Below are 19,408 nucleotides of genomic sequence, written 5' to 3'. Positions count from 1 at the left end.
CGCTCCAGCACTATAACCTTAGATCTCTTGTGTTCCTTCACTGCTGGACACCCAAGATCATTTCCAAATGCAATTGTTTCACTGTAGGTGATTATAGCTGCAACTGCCAAGCCAAAACCTCTGGAATCCACTCAATAAATAAATCTCTCTCTGCTATTAAGATGATCATTTAACCTCCCTTCTTGGCCAAGCTTCTACCTACCCTTTTATCTACTTATGTGGCTCAGCTTTGATGCTTTGTTTGACGATGCTCATGTGAAGGAACAGAGGACATTTTTGCTGCTAGTCCAATGAAATAGCATTCATTTCATTAGAACAGCAACAAAATTGTTCCCAGTATAAACAATAACTACTCTTACTGTAATTATTGTTTATATTGTTCAACAACATCAAACTGTTGCTGTTGTTGAACAATATATACATCTAATTACGCTAAGATATGCTTTGTTTGACGATGCTCATGTGAAGGAACAGAGGACATTTTTGCTGCTAGTCCAATGAAATAGCATTCATTTCATTAGAACAGCAACAAAATTGTTCCCAGTATAAACAATAACTACTCTTACTGTAATTATTGTTTATATTGTTCAACAACATCAAACTGTTGCTGTTGTTGAACAATATATACATCTAATTACGCTCTGATTTCATAACATCCCATTCAACAGGAACAGTATCTCAAGCCAATTTTGTTAGTAAAAATTCTTGGCTATTCCATGTTCTAATTTCACCATTACTTTACTATTTTTGATTAACATAAATCTATTAATATCAATTTAAAATCAATGCCATTCGTGGAAGAGTTCCAAATTTCCCCTGCACTCTACAAATATAAATATTTCCTGCCTTTAGTCTCAGAAGAACCCTGACAAACCCTCAAAAGCAAGCAACTTTTCATCTTCATATCCTGCTGCCAGTATATACTTCAGTATGTACTTTAGCTTCCATCAGTTTCTCTTAATCAATTCCCCCCACCATTGACTTCTGAATTTCAGACAATGCAACTTAGTTGTATAATTACTTGTCGTTATTGTCAACACTTGGACCTCTTATTGTCTTTATGAATCTTACACTGTCCATACAAGCACAATCCATCATTCTACGATGTGTCCAGAACTGCTCCGAGTACTGTAGGTGTAGTCTGGCCAGGACTTTGATTAACTAGGGGGGAAAACATCTACCTCTTGAACTCCAGATATAAAGGTCAGCATTATTCTATTATTCTTTGGAAACTGTTCATGAGTTTTTAATGACCCAAGCATCTGGATCTCTAAATGCACCTCCACTTCATCCATCTTTCATTTGTCCAGCATTGATTCCTATATTTGACACAATATATGTTTAAACTGTCAAACTTATGTCCTATCTAAATTGCTATGGCACTGCTATCTGCCATGTTTGTCAAACCTGAACACGAGGATGTTGATGCCATCGTCAAACACATTCCCTATGTTAATTATATTACCTCAGTAATTAACTAGTCCACCAATCACACCTTTCAATCTGGAAGCAATCTGCTGTGTATCTGATTAAAAATTCAAAGCTTTCACAAACAGTGGCAGTAGATGATGCCAACATTAGGCATTCCAAGAATCACCTAGCTGGTAAAATTCTCTATTAGAAGGAAAGTTTCATTTTGGGGGTGATACTTTCATAAAAAAAAATTCACAAAATTTATTCCCAACACCTCATTCTGACAGTAGAGCCAGCCTCTTCATTTCTGGATCACACAACGACTGATAAGTACAGTTTATACTCAGAACCTGCCCAAATATTTTAAGAAATTTAAATATTTTGTTTTTTTTGGAATTTGTCCTCTGAACTTTACCCTCTGGTTTCCACAGATGTTTCCATTCATCTGTAATTTTTCCCTTCGATCCATGGGCTTTTCCTTTATTTTCCTTTATTTTCCTGACCTTCATCCTCTTTGACATTCCATGTTCTTCCTGATAAGGCTACAAGGAGTGCCAGGAAACTTCTGTGCTGTTGGGGAGAATGGTTTATCAAGCTTTTGCATGCCATTTCTGAGCTGCTGTGGCAACAACCACATGGATCATTTTACCATCAGTTGAATAACCCTTACAGTAGCAGTGAGTATAGGCAACCCTTACTCAATGTACCCTCCTCCCTGCACAACATTGCTGCAGAGATGTTGATCACTTTACCTTGGACCCAAGCAGCTTCTGAGTACTCGCACAAGATTAGTCATTCATTGACTAAATCAGTCCTGTTACATATTCCCAGAGATTTTAAAGTCGGCCATGCAAGAAGAGAGTGAATTGAAGTTGCCAGAGATGTGTCACAGTTGGATATGGACTCCCTAGTAATTCATGAAAATTATTGGGTTTCTGGTGACATTGAAGCTCCAGTGGTGGGCACACACCCATTATTTGGCAAAAACAAAATGCACGCATCAGTTGGAGATTGTGGCTTTTGCGTCAACACCCTGATGATGAATGGCTGACCATTCCCCACTCCCAGGAGGAAAACTCAGGCAGGACTACATTTTGGATTCTGAACCAAAGAATAGCAACTCTGGTGTGAGCAGACCTCATGTTTCTGTAAGGCATCTTGTATTCAAAAGTCTGTCCAGCTGATATTAACTTAATACTGTCCAAACTCTTGTGAGTTGTACTTCTCAAATTTATTTTATCATTTTATCAAATATAAGATGACAGCTCCCCACTCTGTTTATTGGGATACTGATACTAAGACAGATTTTTTATACAAGCTTTTAGGGTACAATACAGACAACAAATACAAAAATATTGTGGCTTTACTCCCCTTGGTATTTCCTTTAAGGAACAACCTTTGGAACAATTGAGCTTTAAATGGTGCCAACCATTCCTTAATCAGCACAAGTCAAGTTCTGTCACTTTTTACACCTACTCATGTGTAAACCTCTTTTCATCCTGTTTTTACCATGGTCTCCCTCTCCCCATTATCTCTCTCTCTCCCCTCCCTCTCCCATTACTGGCATAACACTTCTCTGACGAAAATATCTTTTAAATCCATTACTTCAATTGCAGCAAATGCACCATCTCTAATTCATGTAGGAACAAATGGATGCCGCTGTTAATGATCTCTGAATGATGCTCCATTGCACTGGGAGAGCAGATTTTAAGCATTAGCATAGCTGCGAATGGAATCCAGCGTCTTATCCTTAGAAGCTTCTGTGTTTAGTGTAACCGCATTGCTTGTTCTGTGGGAGTACCTGTGTGCATGCTGCATGTGTCTGCACCCCTCTGTGTTTGTGAAATGGATGTCAGTACCTCAACTGGATCTGGGAATGCCTATGCATTGTGTTCTGTCCCGCGGACTCTGTGCGTGTGCGTATGTGTTTGTGAGAGAGTGTTTGTGTGGATGTGTGTGTGCATTGTATTTGATTGCACCTGTGTCTAAGTACACAAATGGAATGAATTATTTGAAACTACATTGAAAGGAACCTCGATTGCCTCTGCTTTGCACCAGATGGCTAATGGTGCTTTGGGCTAGGTCTGTTGTGTGATTGCTTCTCCACAGAGGCTCTTGCGAATGGACTTGCCAGTTGCCGAGGACAACAGTGTGCATTTCAACTCCACTCTCATGGCTTTGATTAGAACAGCCTTGGACATCAAAATAGCTAAAGGTAAGGCTCTATCACCAATGTCCTGCTGCAGGAAATAACAAACAAAGAGAAAATTCACTCAAAGGCATCCAGGCATTTGCTGAGTATCTGACTCCTGTGGCATCATAAGATAAAGGAGCAGAATTAGGTCATTCAGCCCATCAAGGCTGCTCCACCATTCAATCATGACTGATTTCTAACCCCATTCTTCAGCCTTCTCCCCATAACCCCTAACCCCATTACCAATAAAGAATCTAACTACCTCCACCTTAAATACAACCATTGACTTGGCCTCCACAGCTCTCAGTGATAACAAATTCCACAAATTCGCCACCCTTTGGCTGACAAAATTCCTCCTCCTCTCAGTTTTAAGGGTACATCCACTTTTTCCTGAGGTTGTGCCCTCAGATCCTAGTCTTTCCTACTAATGGAAACATCCACTATGTGCAGGATCACTGTCATTGAATAGACCATAGGGTAATCATTTACTTTCCTTTGTTTACAAGACGTGAGCATTGTTGGCTGGGCCAACACTTAATGCATGTCCTTAGCTGGCTTTGAACTCTCCATGCAGAGGTCAGTCACATTTAATCACATTGCTGGACTCACACAAAGGTCAGACTAGGCAAGCACTTTCTCCTGTTGAGGCATTACATCCAGAGGGTGCACATGGGTCAGGTTCATGAAATCCTCCAAGTGTTTTCTTACCTTCGAATCAGTAACCTGAATCAGGAGCCTAGTCTGACTGTCTAATGTACTGCTACAAAACAAAACCTGCCTTAATTTCTCATCAGTGCACTTCACAGCAATTTGTAATCCCTGTTAGGATCACAAGGTCATTTAATCCCTCAAACCTGGTGAGATCAAGCCAGATCCATAACATAACCTATTGCTCCATTTTTCTTAATATCTTATTTAATTAGAAATTTACCAATCTCAGATTTAAACTTTACATTTGATTCAGTTTCAAATCTCATTTACGATAGGAGCTCCGAATTTCCACTGCCCAGGCTCTAATTATTAATCTTCCCCTAATGTTAGACCACAATCAGCAGAAGTGGTTTCTCTTAATCTGCAGCTCATTCCCCCTTAATAGCTAAATATTTTAAGGCATGCAGTAGCTACAGGGTTATTTTGTTTCTGGACAAGGAAAAAATCTTGCCAAAAGGTAACTCTTAATGGCCTATACACTGCAAAGTGTAGTGACTATGCCGAATCAACCCCGTATGCTAGTTACATTTGAAGATGATATTTTAAATATGGTGGCAGAGGAAATACGGCTCCTCATAGGTTGCCCGTAGAGACATTTCTTGCAGCCATGGTGGCTTAGTGAGCATTAAATATATTGATCAATCCCATATTGCCTATTTCTTTGTTAGGAGGGGCTGACAAGCACCAAATGGACCGGGAATTGAGGAAGGAGATGATGTCCATTTGGCCAAATCTCTCCCAGAAGACAATTGATCTGCTAGTGACACCTCATAAATGTAAGTAAAGCTTTATTTTGCTTCTTCCCTTGCCATCTCCCTAGGTTTTAACCAACCAGTTAGCCAGATTCCTGCCATGATATTGTCAGTAACAATCTTGTGACAGGAACATGACTTGAACAAGATGGCCATTTAACCTCTTCTGCCAATCTTAGATTTAAAATTAGGAATTGACTTATCAAACACCTGTTGGAAGAAAGTTCCAAATTTCTATCAATCTCCCGCATGTCTTTCCTAACTTCATTCCTGAAAAGATTGGCTCTAAATTTAGACCTTGCTGCCCAGCCAAGAACTCAGTAATTGATGAAAACTGTTTGTCTTCATCAACCCCCAGATAGCTCCCTGTAATACGTATCTTGAAAACTTCAATTAAATCTTCCCTTGACATGTGAACTCTAATGAATACAGGCCTAGTTGTGCAATTGTGTTGTGTAATTTTGTTCAGACTCATTGGTAAACAAGTGTGACAGCTCATTTAATACATCCTTTATTGTGCTGCCTGGAATGGCTTTCAGCCATCCAATGCTCCTTGTGTGGTCTAGCCTGAGCTTGAATTGCTGAAGTATTACTTCTACTCCTTTGCGCTCCAGTTCTCTGAATGTGAAGATCAGGATTCCATTACCCTGTTTAAGTATTTTCCGAAACAGTGCAAGGTAGTTTAATCAGTTGTGTACCTGGACCTCCACTGTTCTTGCTTTATATCATTTAGACTTTATACCTGTTCTATTTTTAGGTGTAAATAAAAGAACATGTACTTACCTGCATTGAAATCTGTCTACCACAGCCCTGCCCATTTGCTCAATCAGCTAAAATATTTTTGTAAGGTTATATTTTAATGTACTGCCTACTGTTCTTGTTTTCATTTCATTAGCTCAAATGTCAAAATGAACCAGTTTCCAATTTCATCTCCATTTCCTGAAAGGCAAAAAACACTGCAGCCACAAGCTATACGCTACATGTTTGTTTTGTTATTAGCAGTTCTTGATAGCTGGATTTCCTCACGTGCTTAATTAACAGTGAACCATTCCTGCTCTGAAACCAGTGTTTCTCTGGTATAGAGTAGTGCTGTACATTTTTGAAGGTGAAAACTTAAACCCAAAAAATGGCATTCTGGAATCAGGTCCTGAATTTAACTTCAACACCACTGCTTTAAATTTTGGTAGCAGCAATTAGCTTGACAACTTTGGTCTACATGCTATCATAGGCATGCCCTCTGTTCTCTCCTCATACTCTCCACAATTTAAAACATGCTTGTTTCTTACTTTTACAGTACAGATCAAGGGTCATTCGCCTGAAATATTGGCTCTATATCTCTCTGTGGATGCTGCTTGACCGTCTGAGCGTTTCTAGTCATTTCTGTTTGTGTTCTAGATCTCCAATAATTGTGATTTTTTTTTATTGTCGTTTTTCACCCTGTACTTTACAAGAACTAAAAACATAAGGAATAGGAGCAGGAGTAGGCCATCTGGCCCATCAAGCCTGCTCCACCATTCATGACCTGATCTGGCCATGGACTCATCTCCACCTACCTGCCTTTACCCCATAACCCTTAGTTCCCCTACTATGCAAAAATCTATCCAACCTTGTCTTAAACACATTTACTTAGGTAGTCTCCACTGCTTCATTGGGCAGAGAATTCAACAGATCCACCACTCTTTGGGAAAAGCAGTTCCTCCTCATCTCCATCCTAAATTTACTCCCCTGAATCTTGAGGCTATGTCTCATAGTTCTAATCTCTCCTACCAGTGGATACAACTTTCCTGCCTCTATCTTATCTACCCCTTTCATAATTTTATGTTTCGATAAGATCTCCTCTCATCCTTTCTAACGAGTACAGTCCCAGGCGACTCAATCTCTCCTCACAAGCCTCTCTCCCTCATCTCTGGAATCAACCTGGTGAACCTCCTCTGCACCGCCTCAAAAGCCAGTATATCCTTCAAGTAAGGAGACCAGAACTGCACACAGTACTCCAGATGCAGCCTCACCAACACTGTACTCCATCTGCCAGACCCTTGCCCCACTCACTTAACCTATCTATATCTTTCTGCAGACTCTCTGTATTCTCTGCACAATTTGCTTTTCCACTCAGTTTAGTATCATAGCAAACTTAGACACACTACACTTGGTTCTCTCTTCCCAATCATTAATGTACATCATGAACAGTTGTAGGCCCAGCACCAACCCCTGCTGCACACCGCTCACCACTAATTGCCAACCAGAGTAACAATCATGTATCCCAACTCTGTTTTTTATTGGTTAACCAATCCTCTATCCATGGCAATACATCACCTCAACTCCATGCAACCTTATCTTATGGACAAGTCTTTTATATGGCATTCGATAAGGTGCTTTTTGGAAATCCAAATAAGTAACATCCATCTGTTCCCCTCTATCCACTGCGCTTGTTATATCCTCAAAGAGCTCCAGTAAGTTTGTCAAACATTACCTGCCTTTGCTGAATCCATGCTATGTCTGCATGATGGATCCATTTCTTTCGAGATGCCTCACTATTTCTTCTTTAATGATAGCTTCAAGCATTTTCCCAACTACGGATGTTAAACTACCTGGCCTATAGTAATCTGCCTTTTCCCTACATCCTTTTTTTGAAAAATGGTCTGACATTCGCCTTCTTCCAATCTGCCAGGTCCAGAGAATTTTGGTAAGTTATCACCAAAGCCTCAACAAAAACCTCTGCTGTTTCTTTCAGTACCCTGGGATGCATTCCATCAGGACCAGGGGACTTATCTATCCTTAGGCCCACAAGTTTGCTCAGCACTATCTCTTTAGTGATAGCTACTGTATCGAGGTCTTCACCTCCCATCGCATCCATATCATCTCTCTTCGGCATGTTAGATGTGTCCTCCACCATGAAAGCCGACACAAACTAGTTATTCAAAGCCTCGGCTATTTCCTCATACCCAATATCAATTCCCCCTCTTGTCCTCCTAGAGACCTGTATTCACAATGGCCACCCTTTTCTGCTTTACATAATTATAAGAACTTTTACTATCCGTTTTTATATTTTGTGCTAGTTTATTTTCATAATCTATCCTCCCTTTCTTTCCTTATTGCTCACTTGGGTCTTTGTTGCTTTTTAAAGTTTTCCCAATCTTCCAGTATCCCATTAGTCTTGGCGACTTTGTACACACAAGCTTTTAGTTTAATGCCTTCCTTTTTTTCCTTAGTTATCCATGGCTGGCTCTCCCCACCCTTGCTGTCCTTGCTTTTAACTGAAATATACTTTTGTTGAGAACCATGAAAAATCTCTTTGAAAGTCTTCACTGTTCCTCAACCGTCCCACCCTTTGTTCCCTTAGCCTGTATTCCAGTCTAACTTACCCAACTCCTCCTTCATCCCATTGTAGTCTCTCTTGTTTACGCCTAATACACTGGCTTTAAATCAAAATAGTGCACTCTCCATTTGTATGAGAAACTCAATCATACTGTGATCACTCTTTCCAAGAGGATCCCTAACCACAAGATCACTAATTTTACCTGTCGCATTGCACAAAACCAGATCCAAGACAGCACGTTCCCTTGTAGATTCAGTAACATGCTGTTCAAGAAAGCTGTCATGTATGCATTCTATGAAGTCCTCCTCAAGACTGCCTCGACCAACTTGATTCACCCAATCTATGTACGAGTTAAAGACCCAATGATAACTGCTGTTCCATTCTTACATGGCTCAGATATTTCTTGGTTTATTGCCTGTGCCACTGTATGGCCACTAAATCACTGACCTTGTTATGAATATTAGAGCATTCAGATAAAGTGCCCTTACACTCATTGTGCCTTTAAAATCAGGTAATCTTTGTCTCTTACGCACTTGACCTTTCTCCACTCCACCCTTCCTTTCTTCTTAACTTTTGCTTTTACTTTATCTTTCTCCACACTTTTCCCTTTTATTTTATCCATATTTCTTCAATCTGTTGACCCCCCCCCGATATTTAGTTTATAACCCTATCCACAACCCTAGTTATGCGATTCACCAGGATCCAGGTTAGGTGGAGCCCATCCCAATGGAACAGCTCCCTCCTTCCCCAATACTGGTGCCAGTTTCCCATGATTTCAAACCCACTTCTCCCACATCAATCCTTGAGCCATGCATTTTACTCTAATCTTCTTACCCCTGCAGTGTTCCAGGGAAAAATTGCTGCTTTGGTGTCTTCATCCTAGATTCTTCATTGCGATTTCTGAGTTCGTTTTCCAAGAGTCATCCTTCCTCAAACTTTTGGCTTAGCTTCTTTTTATAGCTGGTTTATTGTAGTCATACCATTCCAGTTCCTCCTCTTCTCCTTATTTTTATCTTAACACTGGACTGATTTATCCTTTTACCTTGGGCAACAGATTATATACATTCCCATGAGGTTAGAACAATACAAGATCAAAGTTTTATTGCGATTCTATACTCACATTAATATATTAGTATATGATTGTCTAGAGAATTCTACTCAATTATAAAACTTTCTTTCCATGTAAATCATAAATATAAGAGAAACAGCAAGTGATGACAATGAACTTTTTATTTTCTCTTTATCACTTTGCTGCCATGGTTATATTGATTTTCTGGAACTTTATTAAGCACTTTACAACCACAGTAATATTGACGTTTTGCTTTTTATTGTTAACTATGTATTTTCCTACCATTTTATTACTGGAGGAATACAACTGCTTTATCTGGCACAGGTTATAGTTACAGTGTGAAATTCAAAACAGCTGGTTTAACTCATAACACTTGGGTCCACGAGCTGTCCAGGTCAATGAGGTACTCGGGTGGTTTGAACTCTTCCATCCTACAACTGATTCCTCTGGCAAGTGTGTTGTAATCAGCAAAGAAACTAGAAACGGGAGGATTTTGTTTGTCGCACAGCTCAGTGAGGATATAAAACTCACCATCCGGAATGATAAAAGATTCAGTGACAACTCTCACTGGGCACATGCTTAAAGAAATTCACTTTCAGGGTTTTGGGGAAGAGTTCCATGTGTGGGGTAATTTAAAAATAGCTTTTCATTGGGTATGATTGTATTGTAGGATTCTGTAACGAGGCATCTCATTGCACTCAGGTTTTATGTGATAATAGCTTAAACTAATTTAATCTTATCTAATAGGTAACTCCAAAGCTGATTGCTTATGTATTTTGCTTTCTGTGGAGTTGCCTTCATGAAAAAGCACCGTGGTTAAAGTAAAATAAGTTGGTCAAAAAATGTATTCACCCTAATGACTGCTTTGGAAAGTTAACCAGTTTTAGGCATTTGAAGAAAGTAGGTGAAAAACTAACAGAAGTCTGGGGATGGGATGTCAGCAAGTAACTTATAACAAGGTTAACTTTTGTTTCCTGCTTTCTAATTTATCCTCTCACCTTCCCCCTCCTGCAGCTACGGATCTCACGGTAGGGAAGATCTATGCGGCCATGATGATCATGGAATACTACCGGCAAAGCAAAGCTAAAAAGCTACAGCTACTCCATGAGGAGCAGGTACTAGTGTAGCAGAGAGCATCTATTCAATCACAGACTTTATCAGACAGCACCCTAATAAAAAAGAGAACTGCAAAACAAAGACTCACCCAGAGAAATAACAAAGCTTTCCTTAATTTGCTCGGCTTACAATTTTGCTTTGTGATGTTTGCTTCTTGCACATTCCCATTCATTGGCCTTCACGTTAGAATTCACAATAGCAGAGAATGGAACTTTCCTTTGGCAATGCTGAGCTTCCAACCTGGTTATTTTTGCATCTCAGCAAATCTGGGGTATCCAAACCATGGAGTATGCATCATTCGACCTTCCTATCTGGTTCCTCTTCATGTTACTTTCTGATGGTGGCAGGCTTGCGGTGTTTGAAATGGGTCGATTCAAGAGCAAAACTGCATTGCAGCACAAGCATTAGTTAATATCAGGATGTTGAAATGCAAAGGGAACAAGACTCAATCTTTGAGAGGCAGAAATTTGACTTCAAACAGTGCAATGAAGACACAATGTGATATCAGCTGTGATAGTCTACCACTTCCAATTCATTTCTATTGTCTCCAAAGGAGAATACCCAGCCTCCGCTGTACGTCACATTTAACACAGTCAACCAAGAAAAAAATACAAGGAAATTGCTCCTGAGGATCCATAGTTGGAAGATAAATCTCAACATTCCTCCAGATCCTTGGACTGGAGTTAAACATATTTAACAAATGTTTGTATTTCAGTGATATCTTTCATGGTGTGCTGGTAGTGGAGGAAGCAAAAGTTTAAGGTGGTAGATGGATGTCAGTCAAGCAATCTGCTTTGTCCTAGATGGTGTCAAGCTTTGAATGTTGTTGAATTTTGTGAACATTTTTTTTTAAATAAGACCTCTGAATTTTCTCAGAGGATATTAGTGCTTGTAGATTTTCCATACATTTCTCACTGATTTGTTCTCTGTAGTTAATTCTTCCATGTCAGGATCCTATTTATTTTGAATGCTTTGTGACCTCACATAGTGCACATGTATGAAACTGGGCCAGTTGCTGCTCCTAGTCATAGATTAATGTGGTGTTAAAATTATCCACCAATAACCAGTGTTACAACTGAAGACGACAAGCCTTAAAATGCGCTCAACAATATTAAGTATTACTTAAAACACTTTAAAGCATCTTTCACATCCCTTCCTAGACACACCAAAGAGCTTTACAGTCAATTAAGTACTTCAACATTGGGGTCACTCTTGGATTTGAAGCTAATGCCCAATTCACGCACAGGAAACTCCAATATGCAGCTACATGATGCAAGTCAGTGTTTTCAGCAAAAGGGGGAGAGGAAGGATCAGTTTGACAAATACTGCTAAACATCTCTCTCTGTAGAAATTTGACTCAATGTGTACAAATACTGGTATGGCATATCCTGCTTTTGGTTTATTATCACAAGCCAGTTTTAACATTTAAGGTCATTCAGACCTTAGACAGCCATGTCAAACATAGTTTGTAAGCAACCAAAATTTGTTGAGATTGCCAAACTAATTTTATGCAAATGAAACTGCTATTCAATTAATAGTTGGTTGAACTAAGTTGCTCAGGTGTTGACGTTGATTTTGACTGGGCAGTTTGTCAGTTCACATTGGCTCATTGGTAATAGGAGTTTCGAAGAGAGTTTTATGCCAAATTACGGTCTTCCACAATGGCATCAAAAAAGTTTATTCTTTTTGTTTTTGCCAACCTACATTGTCAATCAAAAAAGGAGTTTCATCTTGAAGACTGTTCGGAAAATGATGGAGAAAGGTTTACCCCGGATTTCATTTCTGCATCTTGCCTTCAAAGCACTGAAGAGATGCTAGTTACCTGCATGATCTTTTTTTTAAATGAATGCTTTGGGTTCAGATGACATTCATTTACTCAGGATGGTCATTTAACATTAAATCTGTCAGAAGATTGTGAAATCTTCCAAAAGCAAATTTAAGACATTTACCAAATTTAAATTACTGTCCTCGGGAGCTTCTTCCAATCAATTGTAAAGCACATAGGAATTCCAGGAGTCAAACTGTATCCCAATTTCACTTTAACACGAGGAATTCTGCAAAAGTTGGAAATTCAAGCAACACACATCAAAGTCGCTGGTGAACGCAGCAGGCCAGGCAACATCTCTAGGAAGAGGTACAGTCGACGTTTCAGGCCGAGACTCTTCGTCCTGAAACGGCCTGAAACGTCAACCGTACCTCTTCCTAGAGATGCTGCCTGGCCTGCTGCGTTCTCCAGCAACTTTAATGTGTGTTGCTCCCATTTTCACTTTGCTTAGTTACCCTGGTTTTTCAGTCAATAGGTAAATGACCTGCTAATGGTCCACTGCCATTGTTGTTCTGAAGTCATCTCCTAGGAAGGCTGTTATATTGGTGTGAGGTGTGTGTCTCCTTTCCTTGTCCCAAGAGTGGATAATGGTTTCTCCCTCTTCTTCCTGCAAAAGGGCATGGGAACATGAACCATAGGAACAGGGGACAATATAATGTAACATAGTCTTTGCTAAACTTCTAGTTAGAACTTGGAGACACAACAGACCGCAGATGTTGGAATCTGGAGCAACAAGAACAAATTCAGTGGATGAGGCAGCATCTGTGGAGGGAAATAAACAATTGACATATGGGTCTCATCCCAAAATGTTGACTGTTCACAGATGCTGCCTGACCAGCTGAATCTCCTCCAGCACTTTATTTTATTTTGATCTTGTTAGGGCAGTCTTCAGTCCATTGAAAATGATGACCTTTCTGAAGTTTAACCATGAGGTGTGGGTGGCAAGGCCGATTTTTATTGACCATTTCCAAATTAACCTCTGTTTCACGGGCCAAAAAAGAATCAGCCAGATAGCTTTGGGTCTGCACCCAACCTTATGCCAGATCAGGTCAGGCTTAGAGGGTAAGAGGAGCATTGAATTAATGTCATTTTGCAACATCCTGCTAATTTAATGCTCACCATTACTGGCATTAGTTCATGTGAGATGTATTCAATAGGTATCAAGTTCCCCATCTGAGATATGAACTCTGCCCCTAGGCAGTCTATCAAACATAATGGAATCTTTTATCCCCCATTATTTATTTGGAGGCTATCTTCAAGGAGCACAATGATATTTTTAAGGAGACTTTCTTTGGGTATGTTTTTTTGACATTTGTTCTGAAGTCTGAAAGCAATTTATTTGAGCTTTGCATGGACAGCTTTGATTGTCTATGTCTTGTCATGGAAAGAGAAGTATCTGGTCTTCAGTCTGATCGCATTGAATCTCTTCCTAACTTCAGGCATAGGAAGCTACTCTCCCTCTTCCACCACCTCAGTCTAAACCTCCCCCATGATACAAATTAGATTTCTACATCAAAAATGTTTTCATAAGCTAAGTTTTCCCTATGCATTATGACTAATGTGACAGAAAACCTGATTCCTTTTTATGTAATATTTATAAGCAGTAATTTATGTGTATATTTAGGGTACAACTTAGACAGCTCGCACAGGACTATGGTGTTAAATGACCTCCTTTTTCCCAGAATCCACAGGGACCTGGGAAGTAAATGAATCTTCTTTGGCATCACATTCTGAATCTGATATCTTCATTCCCATAAGTCTGTCTGATGCCAGCCCTAGGCCATGTTATATCTCACACAGAATCGAACGCCATTACTATTTCAGCGCATGGAGCCACCGTCACCTACCCAGGAGATGGATCCAGGGCAGAGCACTTTGCCGGAGCAGCAGCACCTATCTGGGAATGCCCTGTAAGTTCCAATGCCAACGAGTTCATTCATAATGTAATCCATGGATTTAACAGGCCAAGAGGATTAGATGCTGCAAAGTTGAGAGTGGATTATTAGGTTAATCACAAATCCCCAAGTAAATCCCCTACTGGAACTATTGTGCAGAAAAATCACTCAGTTAGTGACATATGTAAATTATGTTTACACTTAAACTGTACAGCTGTAACTTATTTCTTTAGTTTTGCTTTATTCCATCTCAAGAGTCAGGAGGGTGAGCTGATCTACATTAATATGATTGACATCACTATTTATCTGACCTTCTGTGGGATCCACGGGCTACAAGGTAAAAAAGACATTTACTGCTCACTCTCACTCAACCAGTCACTGAGAGGTATTTCCACCAAATTCACTGTGCTCTTTAGAAACAAGCAAAAACAGAAATTAAGTCCTGGTATGATAGTTGAGAATAATATTTGTAATTGTCCTCTGTGATTGGAATTTTCATTGGGATACTAAATCTCCAATGGTAATTATATTTGCATCCTATCCAAATTTGGTTTTAGATATAGGTACATAATCAGATTGGGATTTGTGGGTCCTGAGTTCAGATTAGGATTTGAACTCACTTGGGTTACATACCCATTTCAAGTTAGGACTTTTTTTTTACTTGACTTGTGCCTTAAAATCCAAATACACATGTTGACGATGTTGCAATTTGCTTCACTGATATTTCTAAACTTCCTGAGATGATTGAAATAGATATTCAGTATCAGAGGATTCAGACCACATTCCACACTGTTTAATGATTCACGTGAACTTCTTCCTAGTCCTAGTCATCTCACTCACATCGATATATCCCTCTATTCTTTTACTCCCTTGAATGTGTATTCTGCTTTTCCATTTACCATTTGATACATTTGCCTCCACCACTCCCTTTAGGAGTGAGTTCCACACATCCACCACTATTTTTTCTAAACTTTGTAATTTCTTTGCTCTTTCAATCCTTTAATTAATTGGATCATCAATATCTCTAACTGAGAAAGTAGTGCTGGACCAACAAGACTGAGAATGGGAGGTTACACTTGTGCCTGTGAGGTTAAAGTTACATACAGAATTCAGAAAAAAAATGCTCCCAAGTGCTAACTATTAGCTCAATTAGCCTTTGAAGACTTTACTGCTCAAGTTTCTGTATTTGCTCAGTAATATGCTGAACTGTTACTGCAGGAGAAATTCTTTTATGCTCCAAAGCATGCATCTCTGCTGTTACACTCTTAAGAGTCATTTCTGTTTAATCCAAGATAGTGCAGCTTTCCACTGAGACTGAGATTATGTCAGTCTATATCTGAATAGAGTTCCACATTTCCAAATGATCTTGGATTAAATCTCAAACCCATGCATAAAATTTGCAGAGCAATAACACGAAGACTAACTGTAAATACGGTTTTACACTCCCAACGAGCCTTCTCCCACCCTGCTGTATCTAATCCTAATTCCACGGCCCTTCTCTCTAGTGTGTGGATGTTGCCACCACAGGTATCAGTTTGCTGAGTGCTGATTATGATGCGAGTTCCACTAGAAATTGTTAAAGGTGCCACATAACCAGATGTTGTTATGGCTGCCAGAAGTGGCTTTCTCAGAGTTGGCTAAAACCAGAAGTTCCTTGGTTGGTTCTATGGCCAGTGACAATCCTCTATGATATTACCAAAAGGAGCCAACTCCAACTTTTACGCATGAAACTACCGAGTTGCCAGAAAAAAAAATACTTCTTATTTGTGTCCTTCAGGGAATACTATCTGTCATCATAAGCTACTCTGGCCTACATGGATAAGGTTGTCTCTGAACTGCCCCAGAAAACTATTCAGTTTAAGTACAGTTCGGGAGACTATAAAAGCACGCCTTGCCACCACAGGCCCACACCTTATGAGGGAATAAACAGTACAGTTTTCTGCTTTCCTATTAATTCTATCCATGTTTATTATACTGGCTCTCCAAGCATGTGGAGTCGAAAATTCTCCTTTTTGCTTTTAAACCTTCCAATCTTCTTAACAAAAAGCAAGAGGCAAAAGCTTGCAGGAGGTAGTATGGAGCCAATAAAAGGCCCAAGTAATTAGTGTACCAGAGGAATGAATTTTCATTATTTTCCTTCCTCATTAAGACAGTGATACTAATTACACAATTTCCTCAATCTCAAACTGAAACACTCCAGTCTGCCTGTTTACCTTGGGGTTCTTTGTCAGCATGGACCAGTTTGGGCAAAGAGCCTTTTTCAATGCTGTGTAACTCTGACTCGACTAATGCACCCTTCGCATGTGCACACTTTATTATAAAAAGCAGATGCCATTGTCTATATCACCCAATGAAATACTCAAAGCATAGTTGTTGCAAAATGTAGGAAATATATATATAAACAGTTGCATAGAAATAAGAGGCTAAATATACTAAACTGAGGAATGCCTTTTGAGCATGTGTTTCCACTTGTATCACCAATTGTAATGCAAATCTTCCCAAATTTACAATAAGATTGTAAACATGAACAGTTCCCAAAATGGAAATACAGCCACCCAGTAACATACTTCAATAGAAATACAGATCAATCAAGGGGAACATGTTAAATCAATCATTCAGGTTTCTCTGCAAAATGAAAGCTTTCACCCAGTTCTGAAGAAGGCCTTTGCCATCCGACCACGATTTTACTCCGTCCGGACTGCAGTGGTGACCTCATTTGAAATAATTCATGCACAGAGGTCCAATAGTGACTAGGCCCTGCCACAAGAAGTTAGTTCACACACACAGACATACACAGACTCGATCATGCCTACACCCTCTCTGCAGTGAACTGTGCAATGGCTGTTCCTTGAAGGCAATGGAATGGAGTCCGAAGTCCACCTCCAACTAGGCAGGATTAGAGCCACCCTCTAATTCTCCACCTCATATGAGGCAATGGGCAGCGTAGTAGAAATGGCCTTTGGGAAATGGTCTATAGTCAGATACTGGCTAGAGAGCTTTATATTGTTTCTAAACACTCCTATTGGTTTCAGAAAATGTCACAGTATTTGGCACTCACCCCTCACCTTGATGAATCACAAGATCAGCTGAATGAGGGTGTAGGATGTATTGCTTTAGAAAGGGTAGCTTCCTTCAATTAACTTTTGCACATTGTTTCCTCCATATTCTTTGCTATGATTGTTACCCTGAGAAACATCCATGAGAAGCGCCACTTCTCTTTAAGTCAATTTCTGTGTTCCAGTGTAGAAGGATACACTATTGCTCCCTGAAGCTTCTGTTTAACATCTCACAAGCAAGGTGATGTACTAAGATGTTCTGCCTGGTATTGACTAGTTTCATTATTATGTGTACTGATGTCCTTACTAAAGGCATGATTCCTCTGCCCAAAGACCACAGGATGGGATTATGAAGGAGAGTCAATCTTGGGTCACAGATCGAGCTCAAAAAATGTTTCAGCAGACGGGGGCATGGAGTCCTGAAAGAGGTCGATCTGAGGAGATAGAAGACACTCGGCCAAACTCTCAGGTACAGGTTGTCAGAACATATCTCAAGTTGCATTACTTAATACTGCAGAATTAATTAGCATACTTTATTTCTTGTAGTCATTTCTATCAAGCGGTCAGTGGCCATCCACACAGAAATCCAGTTTGAGAGAAGTTCATTAACAGCACTTCTGAATGACAGTGGCTTCCTCTGCCATGCATACCTGATTGGATGGCCTAGAATTTGTGGTCAGTAATGAGCTGAAGTCAAACAAAAGCCTGCCCATGATAATGTAGTGGTCTTCTGGCAATGAATTTCCCTAGGTGTAAATTCACGCTCAGTGGCTGTGATGTAATGAAGCACTTCAGGTAATTGGCACAAAAAATATCAAAGGGGAGTTGAAGGCATATGTGAAAGAGAATAAGTCACAGGACCACAGCAAATAAGGAACTAATAGGCTGGTAATCCTTACAGCTAAAATGGACCCATGGGCTAAATGAATTCCTTGGTGTCATTAGAAGTAGTAGCTGGCTGGCTACCTAAGTAAAGAATTCTCACAGCCCATAAAAAGTGCAATAATTGAAAAGCAAAGTAACACGTACAGTGGAAATCTCAAATAAGGGCAAAAATGTTGGAGATATCCAGCTGATCAAGCAGCAGCTCTGGAGAGAGAAGCAGATTTAACATTTCAGTTTGAGGACAACCTGAGCCACCAAATACTCGAGTATTTTTGTTTATATGCTGAAATATCATCGATAATAGTATTTTGTATGCAAGTGAATTAAAATGTACGTACCTAAAGACACACAAGAGACTCCAGATGCTGGAATCTGGAGCTATAAACAACCTGGAGGAAATCAGCCAGTTAAGCAGCATATCTGGAGGGAGGGGTCCTGATGTAAAGTCTCAATGCGAATCATTAACAATGCTCTCTCCTCCCACCCCCCCAACTGAATTGTTCCAGTAGATTGTTACTAAAAGTCAAATTTTTGGACATGATACTTTACCTGGCAGGACCTGGGATAAGGACACGATTATGATTTCAGTTCAGGTTTGAGTGCAACATCTAGTTTGTAAACTTCCAATGATTGCTTTTGAATTGAGTGCACAAGGCTGCAAACACACCTCATGAAGGAATTTTGAATCAAAGAATTGCTAAGATTTATGAATTATTCAACCTATGCATAAGAATGCCATAGTTATTGTTGGAGTGATAATGGTGAATGCCATTATTTAAAAATTAGAATTTCTCCATAGGCTGTTGTTCGCAGTCATGTTATTAACAAAAAAATCCAGACCTGGCTGCTTTCTACAAGTCTAATGCAAGTTGGTGGTTGCGCACTTAAAATATTTACTAATTTGTTACCCAAGACATCAAGTGCTGAATTGCTGAATGATTCACTGGTTAATCTAGATATATAACACACCTAAGCCTCATCACTTTTTCCTAATTTAAAAACTTGCTTATATAGCACCTAGTCACATCTCTTGTAAACATACCAAAGTGCTACAGATGGGGTGAAGTACTTTGAAATGCATTGAACGTTGTAATGCAGGCAAATATGAGAGTTGTTTTAATGTACACGTGATAGAAGGAGGCTGTTCCTGTTAGTGTTGATCAGGATAACATTCAT

General features: G+C 39.7%; 1 protein-coding gene across 1 annotated transcript in view; it reads left to right on the top strand.

Annotated features, from left to right (window-relative positions):
* Window positions 1–19,408, top strand: part of LOC134339471 (voltage-dependent P/Q-type calcium channel subunit alpha-1A-like) — a 607,837-nt gene that overhangs the window by 531,331 nt on the left and 57,098 nt on the right. Inside the window, exons 40-44 of the mRNA XM_063036009.1 lie at window positions 3,523–3,628; window positions 4,987–5,094; window positions 10,470–10,570; window positions 14,197–14,306; window positions 17,681–17,816. Coding sequence (XP_062892079.1) covers window positions 3,523–3,628; window positions 4,987–5,094; window positions 10,470–10,570; window positions 14,197–14,306; window positions 17,681–17,816 — 561 coding nt within the window. The remainder of the gene's footprint in view (window positions 1–3,522; window positions 3,629–4,986; window positions 5,095–10,469; window positions 10,571–14,196; window positions 14,307–17,680; window positions 17,817–19,408) is intronic.

The sequence above is a fragment of the Mobula hypostoma genome, chromosome 29 (genome assembly GCF_963921235.1).
Source record: "Mobula hypostoma chromosome 29, sMobHyp1.1, whole genome shotgun sequence".
NCBI lineage: Eukaryota > Metazoa > Chordata > Chondrichthyes > Myliobatiformes > Myliobatidae > Mobula > Mobula hypostoma.
This window is presented reverse-complemented; position numbering and strand designations above follow the sequence as displayed.